This window comes from Serinus canaria, chromosome 8 (genome assembly GCF_022539315.1).
Source record: "Serinus canaria isolate serCan28SL12 chromosome 8, serCan2020, whole genome shotgun sequence".
NCBI classification, from domain to species: Eukaryota; Metazoa; Chordata; class Aves; order Passeriformes; family Fringillidae; genus Serinus; species Serinus canaria.
The window spans coordinates 10,602,709-10,623,291 of NC_066322.1; the positions used below are offsets into that span (position 1 = coordinate 10,602,709).

Consider the following 20,583-nt stretch of genomic DNA (forward strand, 5'->3'; position numbering starts at 1 on the left):
TTTAAAGTGAGAAGCTAATATTTCCTGAAAGCATCAAGAAAGTTCATTATCCCAACTGGTACTGCAATTCTAGTGGGAACTGCCAGAATCTGTCCTGTGTGAAAACCCTCTGGTGCTATGCAAGCCACTAATATGAAGGCCAACCCATACACTCTGGAATCCAAAAGAGGTTAACAAAAACCCAGAGGGGGATGAACCTGTTCCTGCTTATCTCCAAAAGCACATCTTGTGTCTCAAGGATTCCACATAAATCAAATTTTATCCTTTACAGCTTTTAGTGGTATAGAGGAACAAAAGGACAGATTGTCTCTTTTACGCCAGATTACATGAGAATAAGACAACCATCCATTATATCCAATGAACAATGCTCTCATGCCACAGTGATGAGTATATTCCATCCTAGAGAGACAGACAGGATGCTCAGGGTGCCCAACCATCCTTTCCCCATTCATAGTGCACACACATGCATGCATGAATTCAATTATGAGCAGAAAATCTCAGAGCACCAGAGATGTATTTCTTAGTCCTTTGTGCAAGTGGATATGGAAGGGGAGGAAATGGACATTTAGTTGGCACAGATATGCAGGCCTAATTGTTCCACAGATGTCTGTGCAGGTCATGTGGGGAGGAGGGGGAAAGAGGTTTTCAAGTACATTTCTGTCTTGCATTATCATACACTGAGCCACCAGTCACTCTCCTCCTATTTTCCACAAAGGTCATTTTACAAATAATAATACTTGAGCCTTGCAATGCACTTTGAACCATCAAAGGACTTTGCAAGGAACAAAATTGTTAAGCTTATTTAGTTGAGTTCTATAAAGCACATTGGAATCTTTAGATGGAATGTGCTAGCTGAAGGACAAAGGACTAATATTTATTAAACCACAATCATTAGAAGTATTACAGCATAGCAGAATGCTCATAGAAACACACTGATGGTGAACACACTTCCTTGCCAGGAGAAGATATGACAAAAATATTCGTAGTAATACTCAGGGAGGAAGGAGAGAACTTGTCAGAAGCCTCCATGTACTTCCCTGGCTCTGAAGCCGACAGCAGCACGAGGCAGTGCCAGTGTCACGTGTGGCACAGCCCCAGCTGTGCTGGCCCAGGCAGCCAAGTGCACCTGCCCCACCACAGCTGCTCTGACGTGGGTCACAGCAGCACCGCCACAGCTCCAGCCTGGAGAAGCACCCAGGGGCAGAGGAAACGAAATTAAAAGTACTGAAATGCCATAAACAGGAGTGCCCTTCCCTCAGCAGTGTGACTGGTCTCTGCTGCACTGCAGCGTTATCCCGAGGTCAGGACTGTGCAGGGATACAGGGACATTGTGGCTCTTCAGAGCTGCATCCCCCTCAGCCATGGAGCAGCTGCTGAGGGCTCTGCTCTGCAGCTCTACCACAGCCTGCCCTTGCTTCTTCTGATGGTGCAGGGCACACATCTGTGCCGAGCAGCAGGCAGGGTCATCCAGTCTGACTCATCTGCTGGTTAGTGTTTCCTGTCATCCAGACATCTCCCTCACAAGTCTCTCCAGTCTTGGCTTGCCTGTGATCACTGCCAGGCCCTCAAGCAGTGGCAGTGCCCCTCTCTGGTCAAGTACTGTCACCCTCATCAAGCCTGAGGAGAGGCAGGTTTAAAAGAGCACACTGCCAGAAGTGCGCATACAGCTGGGCTGTAAACAAACATATTCCCTTGCTATTTAGCCATTTTTCAGACATCTCCAGTTTTGGTTGCTGACTGTTCAACCACTGTCCTCAGCTTTTACTCTTCTCCTGGCAATAGCCTTGAGCTTTGACTGCTGTTGCTATTTTAGCTGCTTTAATATTACATAAGCAGAAATGTTCTTTTTAAAGGCGTCAAGTCTTCTTGCTCCAGGCCCGTGTCAGTCATTCAGAATTATTATTATTTACACAAGGTCCCTGCTGCAGTAAGTATCATACAGCCACAAGTAGCCATTTCAGTGAGCTCCCTCCGTGTCTGAGCCTAAGCTACTGCCAAGTTCTCCAGGGTAAAACCCTGCAGAGGCCAGGGAATTGCTGCTAGGGACAGAGCAGTAATCCGAATTTCATTCTGGGTGATGGCTCCTTGGTGAAATTTGGCAAATAAAATTTCAGACTCCAAGGAGGGTTCCCTACTGCCAAATGAAATACTAGCCTGGCCTTTCTAAAAGCAGATCAAGAAAGCACAGGTTTTTGCAGTAATACCATTTCTATTTACTGCAGTCTGATTTACTAGTTTGTAATTTGGGGACAAAGCAGATAATACAGTTTTAAATGGCCTTTTTCTTTTTTTTTCCCAAGTAGCTGTGCAGCTCCTTCTCTACGGTATGTGTAGCACTTTGGGCTAGAGAACTCACTGCACTTGCCCCACTAGGATGTGCCTTAAAGGCCTGAAAAGCAGCATTTAAAAAAAGAAAACTGGGCAGCAGATTTCTCATTTGATGCCAAGTATGCAGCCAGGGCTCCTGTAAATACTATTCTAATAGCACTGGCATTGCTCACTGCTGTAAGCAGCACTGGGGAACACTTGTAGTGAACTCCACAGTGTATTCTTACACACACTCTTCCTACTCATCTGCTTCGTGTGTAGAGACAGGAAAGGGTAAAAAACCCCTTCATACAGGGAAAAAGGAAAATAACAGTGCATCTATTGTGGGGTGCACCACACAAGCCACCACCTTCACAGGCATTTAGTAGGACAAGACTTGTGGCTGAAAATTCTCCTCTTGGCGCAGATGTCCCAGAAGCTGTAGGCAAACGAAAAGTGAAATGTGTTCTAAAAACTCAACAGTATAGGTGAATCAGTGCAATTACACTATACTCCCAGTGAGCATGACAAAATGACACCACCTTTCTTTCTCCATGCTAGGTCCAATCTGCCTTCTACTCTTAAATGTCTTGAATCAACATCTTGGATCTTTTGCTGCTAAATTAGACAGCAAACTCTCTGGATTAGAGCAATAACATCTTCCATGTTTCTATTCCCTTCCCTTCTCCCTGCAGCAGCATCAAGTCCCAAATCTAATCATTGTTACAATATACTCTGGTAGATGTAACCATGGACCACAAAAGGATGATTGTTTCTTCATGGTGGTAATAATAACATCCAGATCAGCACTGGCAAACGTGCTTGTGGTTAAGGGCCAGGGTAGGAATATGCCACTGTGCTCCCTTCAAAGTCCCTGCTATGGTCCAGATAGCCACCTTGCCCTGGCATGCTCCCTGCTCTTGCTTTCACCCTTTTCTTGCCCCTCTGATGGTCTGGATGTTTTGGGCCACCCTCCAGCAGCGGGAGGCAGTCAGCTCCCAGTGCTGATTCCAGCCCCTTCCCACCTCAGCAGCATCAGCCAGATAGACCCATCAGTCCAGAAGCAGAAGGCTTATGAGGATTGCTTTCCAGCACACTTAGTAAGATGAAAATAATAGCTCCAAGGAAAATGCATCCATTTTCCTTTACAAATCCCTGGTGTGGAAATGTTTTAACTTTTAATGAAGTCCATCTGTGCAGAAGTGCTGGCTCTAAAGGATTTACAGAGACAAGACACTGGTGTAGCCTGCTACTTCTTCCTCCTGTTTTTCCATTGATATAGAAAGCCCTGAGCAGTGCCCAGATACTCCTTCTCAGCACCCAGTCTCTTCCTTTGTTAGCATGAAAAGTATAAAGATGCTAATGAGCCTGTGCTTTCTAACACAGCCCACTCACAAAGGATTACCTGGGAGGCTAGGAAAGAGGAAAATATGATCAAAAACATAAATCCCCAGAGTCAAGAGACAAACAAACATTTGAACTATTAGAAAAGCAATAGGCTGTAAATGAGAGCAGGCAAAAGCAGTCCCAAGAACTACACAGACTGGAAATTAGTGCTGCTGCTCAGCACTCAGCCATGCTTCCTGGGGAAGGGGATGACTGCTTGGGTATTCACTGCAAGGAGGTCAATCATTATAAAACCACCAAGCAGTGGCGGTGCAGCCCACAGACTTAATTTCCACTGTAACTTAGCATTAATTAATGTCCCCTCTAGTAAACATGCAGGCACTTTCTAAAGATCCTACTACAAGTCACTGATGTGTCTAACAACCATACTGTAGGACTATCGCAAAAAGAAAAAAATCATGGATTTCTATCCTGCAACCCAGACCTGAGAAAGTAAGATATTTCTATTTTTTCCTTGCATTAAAGAAATAATATACTGTTCTCGGTTTGAGTAACTTTTGGAAGTCTTTAACTGATGTACTAACAGTAAGACCTATTTTTTTGCAGAACATTTGTTATCAGAAACTGTAAGCAAAAATACCATCTAGGACCTAGTATGCACAGGAAATATAATCTGATAGCATCATGATAATTTATGGGGTGTCATGTCTTAAATATACAGAAAGACTTTATCAGGATCATGTAAGTTGGAGATCCACATTGTAAAGATTATGTGCAAGAAAAAGACTTCTTCCAAACATTTATGTGTAAAAAAATGACAGTTAACAGCAAAACATATGTCAAAGAACATGCTTTTGTCGGTGAACATGAGGATCCTCTCACATGTGCAGACCACCCACAGCCCATGCTTAGCCCCAACAAAACAGATGAACCTGGCTGAGCACAAGCCAAGTGTAAAATCCAGCATACTCCTCAGTCCTCCAGGATTCATTTGCTAAACAAAGAGCGTTCATTAGTAAGAAATTGTAAAGTGGTTAAGAAGAGGCTTTTCTACCTCTTGAAGCTTTTGTGCCTTTTTCTGCCACACATCTATGGAAAATAGAACATTGACAGTCTGAGCATGTCACAGGAAGCAAAAGCATCCCAAATACTGCAGCAATACAGCTGGATATCCACACAAACCTATGCAAGAACAGCCAGCCTGGTAACTAGAATCCTTTCTCTCAGAGAGCAAAGGGTCAATCTGGGATGAGTTTTAGTACAGCTTGCCTGGAAAATGAAATTGCAAGAATATTGGGAATTTAAAATCATCCATAAATACATTGTGAGAGTGAAATGAGTGATTCCACTGCACAGATATAGCTTCATCTTCTGAATATGCTTAATTGGATACTTCAGTCTTCCAAAGACTCTTACAATCCAAATTAGTCTGCAAAGTAAAAAAGCAGTCCCCTATAATAAGCAACAAAAACAAAGCCAGAAGCCACCCCTAGAAGCAAACACACAGCATGAGAAGACTTTATCATTCTCATGTCCTCTTTCCACACTAACCCACCCATATACAGCCTTAAGATTTTCTTTCTTTAAATCAGAGGAAGGAAGAAATGAATATGAGATTTTATTATTAGTCTGTTGATTTACTATATGGAAATAAAATCTGGTTCTAACTTCCTAACAAGCACCAGCACAAGAATTTTTCCTTTTTCTGTTTTTTCTTTTCTTGGGAAAATCCATAACTACATTTCCCAGGGGTTCCTGACCCAATGACTCTGGTGCTACAGAGTTTCATATGAAGCAGCATTTTTTTTTCTTGCTGAAATTAACAGAAAGTGTACAGGGAATTTAGCACTTGCTTCTCTCCAAGCTAATTCAAACACCTTCAATGTAGAGCAATAAAACTGCCAGGAGACTATCCTAATATAAAACCTAGTTATTTTAGTATGTTGAAAACAGTTTTAAATTGGCAACATAGCATAACCATTAGAAAAATTGCTTTACATGAATTGTGGCTAATTTCCAGCAGGTTCCCAGTGTGAGCCATTAATACCCTGAGGCTCAATCATTGATGCATATAAGATAGATTAGGACAACTCCAAAAAACTATTCCCGTTTTTAAAGGTACCCATTCCAAAGCAGAGGCCTAAATATTGGCTCAGTATAGCTGAGCACCTCTGGCTGGTCAGAGCATGACCAGTTTTACACTACTCCACCAAAGGTTAGTTTATACTGAAACAATTAAGCCATGCCTCGATCCCAATCAAGATAACTGTGACACAGAAGTTAAGGAGCTCAAGAGAGAAAGGAATTCCCATTCTGCTCATGTTTCAGTATTTGACATAACACCATATAAACAGCAAAACAAGATTTGCTTTGTGAGTCAAACACAACGTAGATCAAAGATTTCATTGAACTTAACTTGATGATTTTTGAACAAAAGACCCCATCACACAATCCACAGTGTAATCAGGGCAGAAGGAAGGTTTTCTCCTTTCACTGAAAACCACAGAGATTTTGGGAAGGAGGAGAATGACCTCCTTGGGTGGAAGCGGCTCTTACCTCGAACATAAAGGTTGGCTGGGGCAGAGTAGCGGGTTCCTGCACTGTTGGTTGCAACACATTCATATTTGCCTTGGTCTGACTCCTCACTGTTCTCTATTTGCAGAGCTCCTGTACACAAACAAGATGAAACAGACAATTCCGGTTATGGCAAATCTGGTAATCGGACCAACAGCCTCTGAAAAGGAAGGGCATGCCCCACACTTTTAAGGTATCCTCCTGGATAAATATTTCATGATGTTCCCTGGACCCAGAAGATACTAGCATGCAGCCAAAGGTACCCAGTCTGCTGTTAGAAACTTGTGAAATGGATTACTGTTATTTCTCTAATGTGCAGGGAACAAATTACTGATTTATTTCTAACCATCCCAACCACTTCTATTTTTTTACTTCAATAAAGGAAGAAAACATACACATACACACATATTAATTACAGCTTCAAATGGGACTCCTGCCTAATAAAAGGACCTTTAATAAGTCTTTAATCAAAACAGGCAAGCACAAAGCACATTTAACTGTAGCTGTTTCTTATCTGATCCACACAAAGCCTAGCAAACACTCAACAAATTACAACCTTCCTGCAGAAATTGGCAGAATCCCATCCCTCCCACTTCAGCACTCTTCCTTGGTGACGTCTCAAAAAGACAGCTCTTTTTGAGAAAACACTGCCTTTCGTCAACTTTTTTCCATGTTAGTGCTCTCTGTATTTTTTCAGATTTCATCATATACAATATAAAAACATTCAAAAGTTAGTCTGAGACATGAAAGATACCCACCAACGCAATACACCTCATTGCTGCCTGGTGCTCATGTGAAGGCCACCCTCCCTTGGTCCCAGCTGTGCCTGCTCCCCCAGCTTTGGGTCAGGAATAGCTGTTTATCCCAGGCTGCACATTCCTTGGGATATGATCTGATCCCATCCCCAAACTGCCAAATGCATAAGGGGCTCATGTAAATAATGGCAGTAATTGTCAGGGCATACAGAGTAGCAATTGACATGGGGAACCTGTACAGTACCAGTGATGTGGAAGTGAGCGATGGTCTAAGCTGGTTTTCTCTCAATCTACTCAGCACATTCCACTGGTGTCCAGCAGCACTCAGCCTGGCAGCCTGGCCTTTCATCCAAATTCATGCCCAGCACAGATGACTGCACAACTGGTCGCATCTAAACTCCCTTAACTGGGCTCCATATGCAGACTAAAAGATGGAGATGAAGAGAAAGAAAGAAGCAGGATGCATATGACAGCAACCTGGCACTGCAGGAGTGTGTGGCCTCTGGCCAGACACTGAAGTGGCTGCTGCTCAGCCTGCTTTCCCCAGGCATTGTGGGAATAATTTTTTAAGTGCCTCCAAGCGCTCAGATTCTGCTGGTTAGTATTGCCTGCAAGAAGGGAACTCTGCTCACAAACCATATACCAAACTAAAAAATGTTAACCTCTTTGCTTGTAATGATCTGAACTCATTTCTGCCTGCCACGGTTGAAAATGACCACTGAGAACTGCACTGAGAATAGCTGGTGAAATTGCCTTCTCCCTTCTTGCTGGTTCAAGCTGCAGAGGTCAAACTCAGTTTTTCTTATCATCAGAACAGAAGAAAAACTAATGTGAATCAACCACTGCCACCTACATTATTTAGAAGGATAAATTGAGACTGTAGCATAAGCCTATATGTCATGGGGAAAAATGAACTTCCCTGGGTTCTGCCATATAATAAAAATGATGTACAGAGCCCTCCCTATTGTTGCATTAGTGCTGGAAATGAGGCTTCAGCTAGACAGAGAAAGCTTGTTTGCAAGAAGTCTTTCCACCTACTAACAAAAGGACCTGCCAGCTTGCCTGGCCACAGCACTCTCTGGACACCTGCAGGCTGAAGCCTACAGAACTCTGCTGCTTGATTCAAGGAAAAACAGTGAAAACCAGTGAATTTCTACATCCTGTCCGGGAAAAACATCTTCAAGCAGACAGCAGCATGATAGGCAGTGAAGCAGGACAAAGTTTCCCAGCATTGACAAGATACAGAGAATCAGAGAGTCTAGAAATGGAAAAGACCTATTAGGTTACCTCGTGCATCCCTGGGGGCCAGGGCAGGATAGTTCCCTGTTGTAAATGTACTTGTCTTGTGTCCAATTCCATTTTAAATGTGCCAAGTGATAGGTCTTTCACCACTTCCTCAAGGAATTGATGCCACTGCCTGGTTATGCTCTCTGTCAGGAAGATTTTCTCGGAACTCACCATATATTACCCCCCTTTGTAATTTCTGCTCATCATTCCTTGGGCATGCATGTGCTGCAGATCTCATTCCAAGTGCTTCCATCAAGCTTGTCTGGGAAAAGCTGTCTGTTGCAAAATATACCCAAGCTTAATAAAAAAGCCAACTGGCTGGGCTGAAAGCAGAGCCAGCTTCAAGTGATAGTAGTGTCTGCCTAGGAAAAAAGTAAGATCCCCAGATAATTCTGCCATAAACATATGACCCTTTTAGCCATTTAATATATATCACTGGTGTTTTTTTACCCTTTATACTCATGATCACTATGCCTCTTAAATGTCAATCAAACTGTTTTTCATCTTTAGGGACCTCAACAGAGGAAAGAAAAAAGAGAATGAAGAAAATGAGAGGAATTTCAAAAGAAATGTTGTTATTGCCTGTCAACACGGACTAATTTCTAGAATCATACTATAAACATGCAACGTGTCAGCAACTGTCTACAAACTGCTCAGGGACATTGGGCAAGGGACTCTGGGTCTGTCTGGGTTGGCACAACTATTCAAATTACAGTGTGTCAGGAGAAAGACAAGAACCCAGAGCAGAAGGAAGTTAACACAAACCTTTCACATGAAACAGAAAGAAAATAGGTCCTGCAATAAATCATCATTAGACAAACATACAGATCCTGCAGCATAACTGACAGCCAGCAGAAACTGGAAGGATCATGGTAAACTGATTGCAGTCAGCAGGGCTGTAGGGGTTTCTTTGAAGGACAACCTATAACTAAGTGATGGGTCCAGGAAAGTGTAGGGTGTCTCAGAGTACAAAGATCTATGAATAAATCTGTAAAGCTCAGCCATTTCTGGAATCAGAAAGCTGGAGACAGACATGCATCTGAGACTTGGGAAGAAACTTCCTATAAAATGCTCTCAGCCCTAGTTCAGTAATCCCAGAGAAAGAAAGACATTGCCTCTTGGAGGGCTCATGTCTAGACTGGACAGGACACATAGAGTACAGGAAGGTTAAGAGCTGAGTTCTGAGTAGCATGTTTCCCTGAAATTCATGGAAGCTGAATCCAATGACGCTCAAAAGCGCAGTGAATTCTTTGCCTTGACAAGTGCAAAGGATCTGATTTCTATTCCTAGCCCTGTCAACATCTCATAATCTTGTGTGCCTCTGCAAACCAGGGCTAGAAAGGCTGATTTACTTTTATTCATTGCTTTGGGATTGATGTTGCATAAGATGCTGAGTGAGGTCTCGTTCACACAGGATGTTACTGCAGACTTCTCACATGGACCCCCCCAGTGCTCCCGTGCCAGGCACCTTGTTCCCATTTGTGTGGCTGAGTCCTGATGCGCAATCACTCAGCAGGGCTTTGGAGGATGCACGAGGACCATCTACCACCAGGACATGGATACAAGCACACAGAGGAGCAGTGAACAGCTTGTTTGGCAGCTTGGGTGGCTCTGCAGCAGCACATGCACATCAGAGTAAAACCTGTCCCTGCTGAGGACCACTTGACCCCTGCTGCTCCTCTGCAGCAGGGCTCCAAAGGAAGAGGGGAACAATTCCTCACCACACTGCCATGTCACATCAGCCTTGCTTGTGCCTCAGACTCGCTCCTGATAACATATCTCAGCTTATCAGAGAGCTGACAGCTCCTGAGAAAAACCCCTGGCTGCTCTCCCATGCCAGGGAGAACGGTGACAAGGCAGAGTTTTCTAGGGCTGAGGGCAGGAGTCAGCCCTGCTGACTGACAAGCATTCCTTACTTAACATTCCTTATTCCTCTTTACTCTGTGCTGGTATCTCCTTGCCAGCCTCTCCCTCTAGTCTTGCTCTTTAACTTGGGCACAGACAACAGCCCTGTTAGCAGCTTTCCAAGATACTTATCTATTCAAATATACTTGTGATATTCAGGCAGAATCATTAGTTGCAGTGACAGTGGTTAAAAGAAGCATTTAAAAAGTGCCCTGCACAGAGAAAGTGTGGGGAAGGCAGATCCTGATAAGGGACGATTTTTGGCAGTGCTGGGAACTGTTGTGCCATGGAGGGCTTGTCACTCTCTTCGCCAAGTGACAACCCAAATGTAGAAGGTTCTGAGCTGCCATATAAATTGATCTCTGAAATCCTGCTCCATAGCTCATTGGGAGCTTCTGCTCTCTTCTTCCAGAGAGCACCGCACGGAGCCAAACAGCGGAGCTCCTGGGGCAATGCTTTTCTGGGTCAATTCAGGTTGGAGCTCCATCCCCAGCAGTGGGAACAGCTCTTTTTCTCTACCAGGGCATTCACAGCCTCAGTCCTTGGGCTCACAACCAGAGGACTGACTTTTTGCCCTGGTTATAGAATCAGACATGGAATGAAATGCTCCTCTAAGCACCCAAGAGACAAAGAAACCAGGCTGCAGACACAGCACTCATCTAAGGAAAGGACTTGTAATGCAGATGCCACGAATCCAGCTACCTGACCAGGGCCCTTCCTCTCAGCAAAGAGGCAAATTTAGCCCACCTGCACACTAGAGCACACGGCTATCCTAAAACCCTCCCTATTTCTTTCCGTCTGCTTTCCATCAGCTTCTTTCACAAAAATATGACCTGACTTCTACTCCAGCAGTATTCTTAGCACCCTCTTCAGCCAGTTCCCTCTTCAACACGTGCTCAGGTGTGTGTCTCAATCCCTTTTGCTAAAAATTTCCTCCTAGGGAAGGAGAATTTCTCTAATAAAATCCAGAGAGCTGTGCAGTAGGGTCAGAGACAATCCCAGCCCAAATAAGGAGTCATAAATGTGAATATGGTGGACAAAGAAACAATGTGAAGCCCTGACAATGGGAGAGCTGGACTCTGACATCCTGGCTGCTGTCCGAGATAACAAACACTTGCTGTGGGAGCTGTGAAAAAACACCAAACCATGTGAGAGTCACTAAAAATGAAAATAAGCATTTCCCATATTCACTATTTCTGGTACTTTATAACAGCAGCATCTCCCAGCTGTTCTAGAGGATTGTACCTAGCCTCCACAAGCTGTTGGCACTGCCAAATATGCACAACAAGGTAACTACAAATGTATTTTCATTGTTAGTGTTCATTATGGTTATTATGCCTCCGAGGACAGGGATTGGCATACAAGGGGCCTGTTCTGGATGGCAGCACTGCTGAGAAATCACTCTTCTGAGCACCAGGGGCAGCTGCTGATAGTACCTGACTGCTGCCAGGAGCTGGACTCAGGCAGAGAGGGAGGAAAGGAGACCCAACATTCTCAGCAGCATGAGGCCTCCTCTTAGACAGGAGATTTTCAGGATGCTCTGATCCCTCACTAGCAGGTACAGGGAATCTCAGGGGACTCTGCCTCAGAAGCAAAACTACAGCACTGTCAAAAGCACAGTAACACCTCTGTGTGCTTCAAAAGGGACATGAGTCAATCTGAATGTGACAGTAAGAAAAATGGCATTACAAGCATTTCCATGCACTACCCCACCCAGCCTCCCCCTGACACTTCTCCTGCAAGCAGATCTCATTTTAAAATTGTTTTTCTTTTGCTTTCCTTTGGTGACTGGAAAAGCTCAAGAAACTGGAAGAAAATCCTATAATACACAAAGTACAACCAAATGTACAAACACATCCTCAAAAAGAGACAGCAAAATTCTTTTAGCTTCCTCTAATCTCTTTGGATAGCTTTCCGCTCCAGCTCGCAGGATGGCGTTGAAATAATGGAGCTATATTTAAACCAGTTCACTTGGGACTGGAAAGGTTTAGCTACAGCTGTACACAAGTCAGTGTGGGTGTTTACCTGGCTTCCCAGACAGCTTCTGACACCCAAGTGAGCTGATCTAAAGTTAATTCAGACAGACCTCTGCTACGCTGACGTCTGCAAGGAAGAAATACTCTTATGTATAGGAACCTCTGATATTTCCTGTGGTGACAGAAAAGTAACAAATAAATCTGACTGGAAAGGGATAATGCCTGAGATGATGATATTTCTTTACCTCCTCATGTGTATCCAATCTAGTGCCTACTCAGTCCAGCACCCACTAGAAACACAACTGCATTCTCCTCTCTCTTACAGCACACAGCAGGAACATGCAGACAGGTTTCACAAAGGGTTGAGTGAGTTAAATTGCGGAGAAATGCTGGAAATCAACATCTTACATTCTACTTTCAACATATAAAAGGGGCAGAACTTGCTTAAACATGGATTTGCTGATACTATCTGTGGATCACCTTAAGAAGCCAGCTCTTGCCTAATCTGACAGGCATTTGCCAGCTCTATGTCTTCCAGATGAACAAACAGTGATTTCAAGATTAAATTATGATCAGTCCCAGAGGGGTAAAGAGTGAAGCTACAAATGGAAATTCTCAATTATAGATGGGAGTTTCTCCCATTTAAGGGAAGCCAGAGATGTCTTGGACAGAAAGGACCAACTATGTGTGGGTAAGGTCAAAAGAGTCCGTTTGTAGATAAAAATCTGTTTGGAGGGGTGTGCGGTAGAATATCTCAGGTCATCCTCTGTCTAACCACATACTGTTCCCTCCAGGTGGGCTTGCCACTGCTCTCACAGAAATGTCTTGGATACCATCCCAAGAACTCCAGACACACAACTCCTGGTGAGACAGTCACAGCAGCAATGAAATTACACCAAAACCACCCCTTCCCCCCAAACATTATTACCAAAAGGGTTCATTTAGAGTAATTAGTTCACCCTTCCTTTCAGACCAAATTAATGGATTCCAAAGCATCAAACTTACCTTAATGAGGAACAAGAGTGCAGCTGGGTATAGAACATGGCAGAACAGTCACTTCTACATGGACACAACCTCACCATCATAAAAGCACTTTCATCTAATCTGTCATTATCTTTAGAAATTCAATGACCTCCATTTTAAATAAAAGGCATCAGGCTGACAGAAATCCTCTAGGAGAAGCCAGAGAGCAGCATGTGGCTTCTGTTTGCTCTCACAGAAATGTCATATTTGACATTCAAACAGGACACATATATTTTAAATAATGTCAAGAACACTCTTAAAATACCTCATTGGACTCAAACGGGGGTGGGAAGGGGGTGGGGGTGCGGGAAACTTATGTTTTATGAAATGGATGGTTCTTTTCACAGAGATGCCATCGGTTCCCAAGCAGGACGTATGGAGCATCCACGTGGTTCTGGTGCTGAGTCACTAATGTCATCAGCTAGGACGGGCAAGCAGCAAAGCGTGCGGGGAGGCCCTGGGATGGCTGCACGCTCAGCATGCTCGGCCGCGAGCTCAGAGCGGATGGCGAGTTAGCATTCCATCTGTCACTTCATTTTAGCATTTCCAGTAGAAACAGGAGATGAAGAAATAGTTTTAAGGAGTTTGTAACATCGCAGCTGTCAATCTCCAGTGCTCCAAAGGGAGGCATGACAGATATGTAAACCCATTCATATAAAAGTAAGGTTTGCAGTCTTCTTTCCTGACCTAGATTTGCTACAGAGGCAACTTAATGCAAATACGTATCAAATACCAATTCACATTTACTCAAAAATCACTTAACAGGAGCTGAAAACATTAACCCCCAGCAACAGAACCAGTTCCAAGAATAAGATTATTAACTTTCAGCAGTGATTCAGGGAAAAGGGCGAGGAAAAGGGACAAGGGGGAAAACCGAACAAACGAGGTTGTGTTGATTTATAGGTAGCAGTCAGTCTGTCAAGAAATCCAGAGGTCAATCAAGAGGGGTAACCAAAATCACAAGAGAATTCAGAAGTGCCTTAGCACACAACGCTGATTAACACGCTAAAGTTAATCTAAAGAGACAGCTTTGAGTGGTTAGGCTACAAAAAACAACACTCCAATTGGAAAGTGATTACTGGTGCACACAGGCTGTGAAAACTACTACAGGGACTGTGCACCAGACTGGGCTGGGCTGTCAGACCAGGGCTGGGTCTAATTAATGAGGGCTTAAACAGCCAGACACGCTTCTGATTTATCTGTTTAAAATAAACCTTAATTGTGCAAAACAACATCAGAATGCCCAGCTCAGAAAGGGGGGGTCTGGGTCAGTGGTTCTCCACTATGCCATCACATTAGAGGGTGAGTGCACTTAAAAGAGAAACATGAGGAACACAAACGTGCCTCTTATCCCAGAGCCACATTTGCTCAACCTTCCAAGAATTTTTCTCCTTCCATTTAGAGTTTCATGACCATCAGCAGCAGCAAAGATGAATTTGACTATTCTCTTGTGAAAATGTTACCCCCATACACTTACACCAAAGCAATTCATCTAAAAACCCCCGAGACACAAGACCTCAGAAGGTCACAACTGTGTGGGAAGTACAGAGACTTTCAGGAGCTGCGAGAGATGTCAACTCTCCTGTGGTGGAGGCCTGGGAGCTTTTTCCAAACTTTTGCAAACTTTCCGTTGAATAACCCCCTTTCAACAGTGCAAACTTGCAATGGATGAGTCTACAAGAATCACGCTAAGACCCAACTGAAATAAACACACTAGTGGGAGAGTGCAGATGAGCGAGAGCACTGGCAGAGTTAGGGCTGAGAGTAAAAGCTGGAGATGAGAAACACCGGAGGAGAAGGGACAAGGCAGACAGGAGATGGAGTGACGTGACAACTGGAGGCACATTTCAGCATTCTTACCTCTGATCGGTGTACCACCTGGTGAGGTAATTTGAATGCAAATAAGATTAGAGAGAAGCATTAGTACAAAGAGGAAAGGAAGAAAATTATAACTAAAAAGCAGAAAGTTTTTTTAAAGCTAGAATTTGTATTAGCGCGACAGGAATAAACAAAAAGAAACTGATGTGCAATAAAAGTCAGAGTGACACTCTCAGGAGGTTAGTAAAGCTTATTGCTTTTAGGAGTGCAGCATCCAGCCCTGCATCTTGCCATTAAAACCCCCACCCTTCACAAACAGGGGCCAAACTAAGCTGCCAAGGTGGCACTGCTGGCTGGCCGGCCTCACCACTTGCATTCACCCACACCACTGTTCAAGCAGTTGAGATGGAGGACACTTTGGGGAGATGGTGCAGTGCCCCTTCATTCCCCATACAGAACAAGGAGGGTGTGTCCTGGGGCTGTGTGACTGTGAGTGTGCTGGGCAGGACGGGTGGAAAGCACATGGCTGCGGGCACTCGGTGCAATTTGGCTTTGAGGTTAGAATGACCAGTGGGACAAAATCTGCTTGCTTAAAGACATTAAACTAAGAGGAAAGTGTAATAAATCAGTTTTGAGTCATTCTCCACATTCGCATAACCCTTGCATTGGGTTCCCTCTGGCAAAGAAATTGGTGTCATGCAGAATTAACTTCACATACAGAAATATTTCAAAATGAAGTGGTTTCTGGTAATGTTACAATGGCACGCTAGCCAGACCTCTGTTGTTCCTGTCTAATTTGGATGTTAGCAGAAGAAAGGAATCCCTACCCTCTTTATAAGGCACTGGAGATAATTTTACATGCTGTAATGAAGAGTATCTTATAAGGAGGGCTTCTCTGGGAGTAAGGTTATATTATCTTGTTGCAATAATCTTTAAAGGTTCATTTTATGAGGTCAAGGTATTTAGCAAGTGGAGGCTCCACTGGTCAGTGTCTTGAGTTCAGTGTACAATCAATACTGAAGCATGATGGAGAAGCTCCAGCTGGGCAAATTGGCAGGGAACCCTTCTAATCCCCACTTTTGTCCCCTTGGTCTTAATTTGCACATATGAAGGCTGTTAGTATAAGGGAGAGATTCATGCAAATTTAATCTGTAGGCAGTTCATGGTATGTGTTGGTTTTATGCAGATTTGTAGGATCTGAATACCAAGCACTTACCAAAGAAAACTGAGGAGTTTAAACAGACAGAAAAATAGGGTTAAACAGGACACAGTGTGTCAAATCATGTTCAGTGTATTGATTAATAAATACCAGAATGCATACAAGAGTGTCGTGTATCTCAGATTTACAGCTCATTCCATTATCCACAACAATGATCACCCAATGGGAAAGAAAGACAGAAAAGAATTTCTGTAAATACAAAGAAGGCATATTTTAAGCACATTTAACTTGCCTCTTAAAAAGTAATTACAATATTTATACTTATTCTTTTTCTTTTCTAACTACCCTTCCTTTAGGCAGAGTCCCTTTTTTGAAGCAGGAGTGCAACTCAAACTACTCATTTTAGCTTTTTTCTCTGCCAAGATGACATTATCCCGTTTTAACTTTATGTCTCATTATATTTTCTGATGCCTTCTATCCAGAGATGACTGAAGCATCAGGAAAAATCTTGCAGAGACTGAAGTTGTGGGTAATCTCTCTCTTGGAATAATAATTTGCTGCTTACTTATGTATCTTAATAACTACTGCGACCCTTAACAGAACAATTATACCCAGAGATATTTGCATGGAATAGCACAGCCATGGAAAACAGGGTTATTTCTCTTTGCCTGTTTGGAAAGTTTGCCAAGTGATAGTTTTGCCCTGTTTGGTCTAGGGCATTCCCACTCTGGTGTACTGTGTGTTCCCCACCCCATCCCTTCCAATTCTCAGCGTTAAGAAAAGCATCACCACCATGTGTCACTTCCCATGGGAATGATGCAACGACTTTGAGTACAAGCCCAAGGGGCTGAAAACATTACTTCCTTATCTCTTATCTGGCTGAAATAGGGTTTGTTGCTCTGTCCTAGAACTGAAAAGATTTGCAGGAAATCTTTTTATCTACTCCCTGCAGAGGCTCAACCCTTTCTCTATTATGCAATTGTCCATACAGAGCTCTAGAAGCAACTGCATACTTGAAGCAGATTCCCTAAAGTGTTAAATGTGGCCAGCTAATTTTTTTCAAAAATTAAATCCCAATCCTCCTAGCTTCTGAATGCCATCCAAACCTTGTGGGAGCAACACAGAGGCTTGCTGTATTTACTGCAGTGTTTGTTCCACGTCTCTCTCACCTTTGCAAAGTTAAGACATTCACTTTTCACTCAGAGGACACTGTTTACAGAGTGTGCACAAGGCTTTTCAGATGGAACCCAATTTCCTCATCCAGAAGGAACAAACTGAAGTTTCCCTTCATTCTTCACATCATATGTCTGCTGTCCTTTTAGTGTGTCCCTCAAATGGACAAATCACAGCACACAGGCCACAGAGGGCCAACGTAAGAAAGTTCATCAAGTGATGAAGGTGCCATCACTCAAATGGTTACTGAGGCCAACTTGTGTCCTGTGATCACCAGGCTGCTTTATGCAAAGGGCACCCCAAAATCAAACTTCAAACCCAGTTCCTTGTGTTTGAAAGGTCTGAAACACTCATAAGGAAGGAGAGTTTACTTCCTCTTCATGATACCAGACACTGAGAAACACCCCCTACATTCACCTCAGTCAGGAATGAGTGCTGGCCCTGATATTCTCTGTGTACTGGAAGCACCCAGTCAGACACCCAAAGCAAGGAAAAATATCGGATGACACACTGGAAAACCCCCTGGGGTTATTTGCATCAGTATTTCCCAGTGTGGAGAATTCTGATGGAGAAGGGACTTCCCTCTGCTAACAAACTCACCTCAGGCTTACTGACACACCAGTTCCTTGTAAGATCCTAAACCACCAAAAAATAACTCCAAAGCAACATCAGCAGAGAAACCAGGGCCCGTGCTAGCAGCAACTGAGCACTAGAGCACTGCAGCACTGGGTCCCAGGGAACTGTGACAGTGCTTTTGGGTACTTCCTAGCATAGGTTATGGGGAAATCTTTTCAAAAGTGAAAGACTACTTGCCACCAGATGCCACCAGGAGTCTGAAGGTATTCCACAATTGCTGTGTGCACCTCCCACAGCAACACCCAGGCGTGCAGTTATGTTCTTCCAGGAGACAAAATTTCAGGTGTCAACTGGCTGCTGCTGGCCACTGTAATGCTTCAACCCTTTTCCAGTCAGCCATTTCTGAGAGAGCATCCATCTTGTGTGGGCTCCCTGATCCTTTTGGATAAAACCACCCAATCTCCATTCTTTTACATGGTCCTTGCATCTTGTCCCAAGCCAATGCCTAGGACACGAAGCTGTTCCTTGCTAAGAGCTGAACATCTGCTGGATACTGACTGCTGGGTATTATCAGTGAAGCAGGATGTGGACATCATGGCCACTTCACTGGGACAAAGAGGCACCCCCTCTTTCTGCATGTTAGCTCTGTGCATGTTGGGTATTCCTTTTGCTTCCAAGTAAGTAGTGCTTCTACTGATAGGATCAAGCCTGAAGGAAAATGCTTGCTGCTAAGTCTGAGAGCCCAAATGAAGCAAGGTGATATGGTGAGCTAGCTCCCACTGCTTCTGTGTTAGAGGCACCTTCACTTTTCCAGAGAGTGACTGAAGTCACCTGCAGAGTCCTCTTTAATACTTTACTTGCAGTTAATTGTCTAGGAGGTGCACTAGGATCTAGGGCATGGTTCTGTAACTGAGTTAACTGAAAGTGATTAAAAGAGAATGATACTTTTTGTAATACCAAGTTCTCTATTAGACGAAAGATAATGCTTTCTGAATTTCTGGTGTTTCCTTACATGGCAAAAACTTATGTTAACAGTCAGCATAGCCATTTATTCTAATTTGACATTTTGTTCATAGGTTTTCTGAAGAGCAAGGTGGAAGAGCAATTCTTCAGCTATGAAAATCACTGGAGACATTCAAGAGCTTTGAGAGTATGAATTCCAACTGAGTTGCTTTGAAGTCCTTTAGGAGCTTCTGATCCAAGAATCTGTATAGAAGAACTGTAAAGCATCAGCACAATCTGATCTATACTCAGCTTCCACCACATCATTAACTGATTTTAAAACATGGTTAGAGGTGCAGCATTGACTCTGGCTGCCAGAACTCATGTGTGTCATCACTTGCAATACTACGGTGCCTGGACAGTTTTAAAATCAGTTCAGCCAAACAAATTTTAAATGTGTTAGCATGCTGGGGAGATTTCTCAGCCCAGAGCTGGCCTTAGATCCTGTGTCACTGACTGAGAGGCAATGAGTGGAGCTACACACCCCAGGGGGAGAACAGGGAGTTGTCCTGAGTCACTGCATTTGCAGAACAGCAGCCTCCCCACAAGAGGTGGGAAGTATTAGCAAGATGAACAAGGGAGAATTTGCTACAACCAGCATGAGTCAGAGACCTTGCTTTTGCCTTGATCTAGGAAAATAGAGATGAAACCCTCTATTTATTTGTGTTCTCATCTCTGTAGCTATTAGCCTAACATTTATTTGTAAAACTACCCAAGAACGGGACTTAAAACAGAATTAAGCTTTAGTTGGGAAGAAAAAAGTAAGCAATGGTAAGAAATAGTTTAAAAACCCTCCAAATATAGAGTTATGCTGTCAGAAGGTGTAATAGGGAAAGTGCATACACACACATGTAGATATAATTACTAAAAGAGGGAGAGTAGGATACAAGGCAGATTTATAAACTGTTCATTTGCTCCTGACAAAAACAACAGTTTGCTGGGCTTAAAAAAGTCTACGATGGTGACTTGGATGTCTTAAACCACAAACTCTAGTACCTTGACAGAAGATGAACAGAACTCTAGAAACTGATGTTCAGAGCCCCCTGGGGCACATGATCTGACTGCAAGTTCAAAGACCTGCCTGAAGCCCCCAGAGCACTGCCAGCCCACATAACTGTGAGTGTCAGAAGAGAGCACCTTTCCCAAACATGCTGCTTCTTTACCTCTAACTATTTATACCATGCTAGGAGCCTGAAGAAACAGAATCATCCCTCAGTCCCCTCTCTACATCAGACTCTAAAGCTGCTTTGACCTTCGTGCCCTATATTTGGTACATCTGAATACTAATACATGATGTACTCATTGAAGGTCGGACACTCTGCACACAGTACTGGGCTCACAATGTGCTGCAGCTATTTTAACTATATTACATCTGTCTTGCTTTTATTGGGTTTTAATTAAACGAAATTAAATGAGGGTATATTAAGATTGAGATAGTATAAACTGACATTCATGCAGATATGCCAGCCTGACTATAAGATATGATCTTAATGGAGCAGAGACTTTGCAAACTATTAAACTCTACCATATAATGAGGTATCTATTTAAATACTCTTTTCTTTGAAAAGCAACTCTGCCCAACTATGGTGTAGTGTTGGAGAGCTCAATTAACACCTTGCAGAGTGAATGGGAAACTGCCCAAGCCATCACATTGCTCATACAGGGCGCTGCAGTCACCTAA

At 43.4% G+C, this 20,583-nt stretch overlaps 1 protein-coding gene across 7 annotated transcripts in view; it reads right to left on the minus strand.

Moving 5' to 3' along the window:
* The window catches only part of PTPRF (protein tyrosine phosphatase receptor type F), a 375,785-nt gene that overhangs the window by 84,105 nt on the left and 271,097 nt on the right, over positions 1-20,583 (minus strand). For all 7 annotated transcript variants that reach the window (XM_030226334.2, XM_030226335.2, XM_030226333.2 and 4 more), the window contains one exon: positions 6,211-6,321. In XM_030226334.2, coding sequence (XP_030082194.2) covers positions 6,211-6,321 — 111 coding nt within the window. The remainder of the gene's footprint in view (positions 1-6,210; positions 6,322-20,583) is intronic.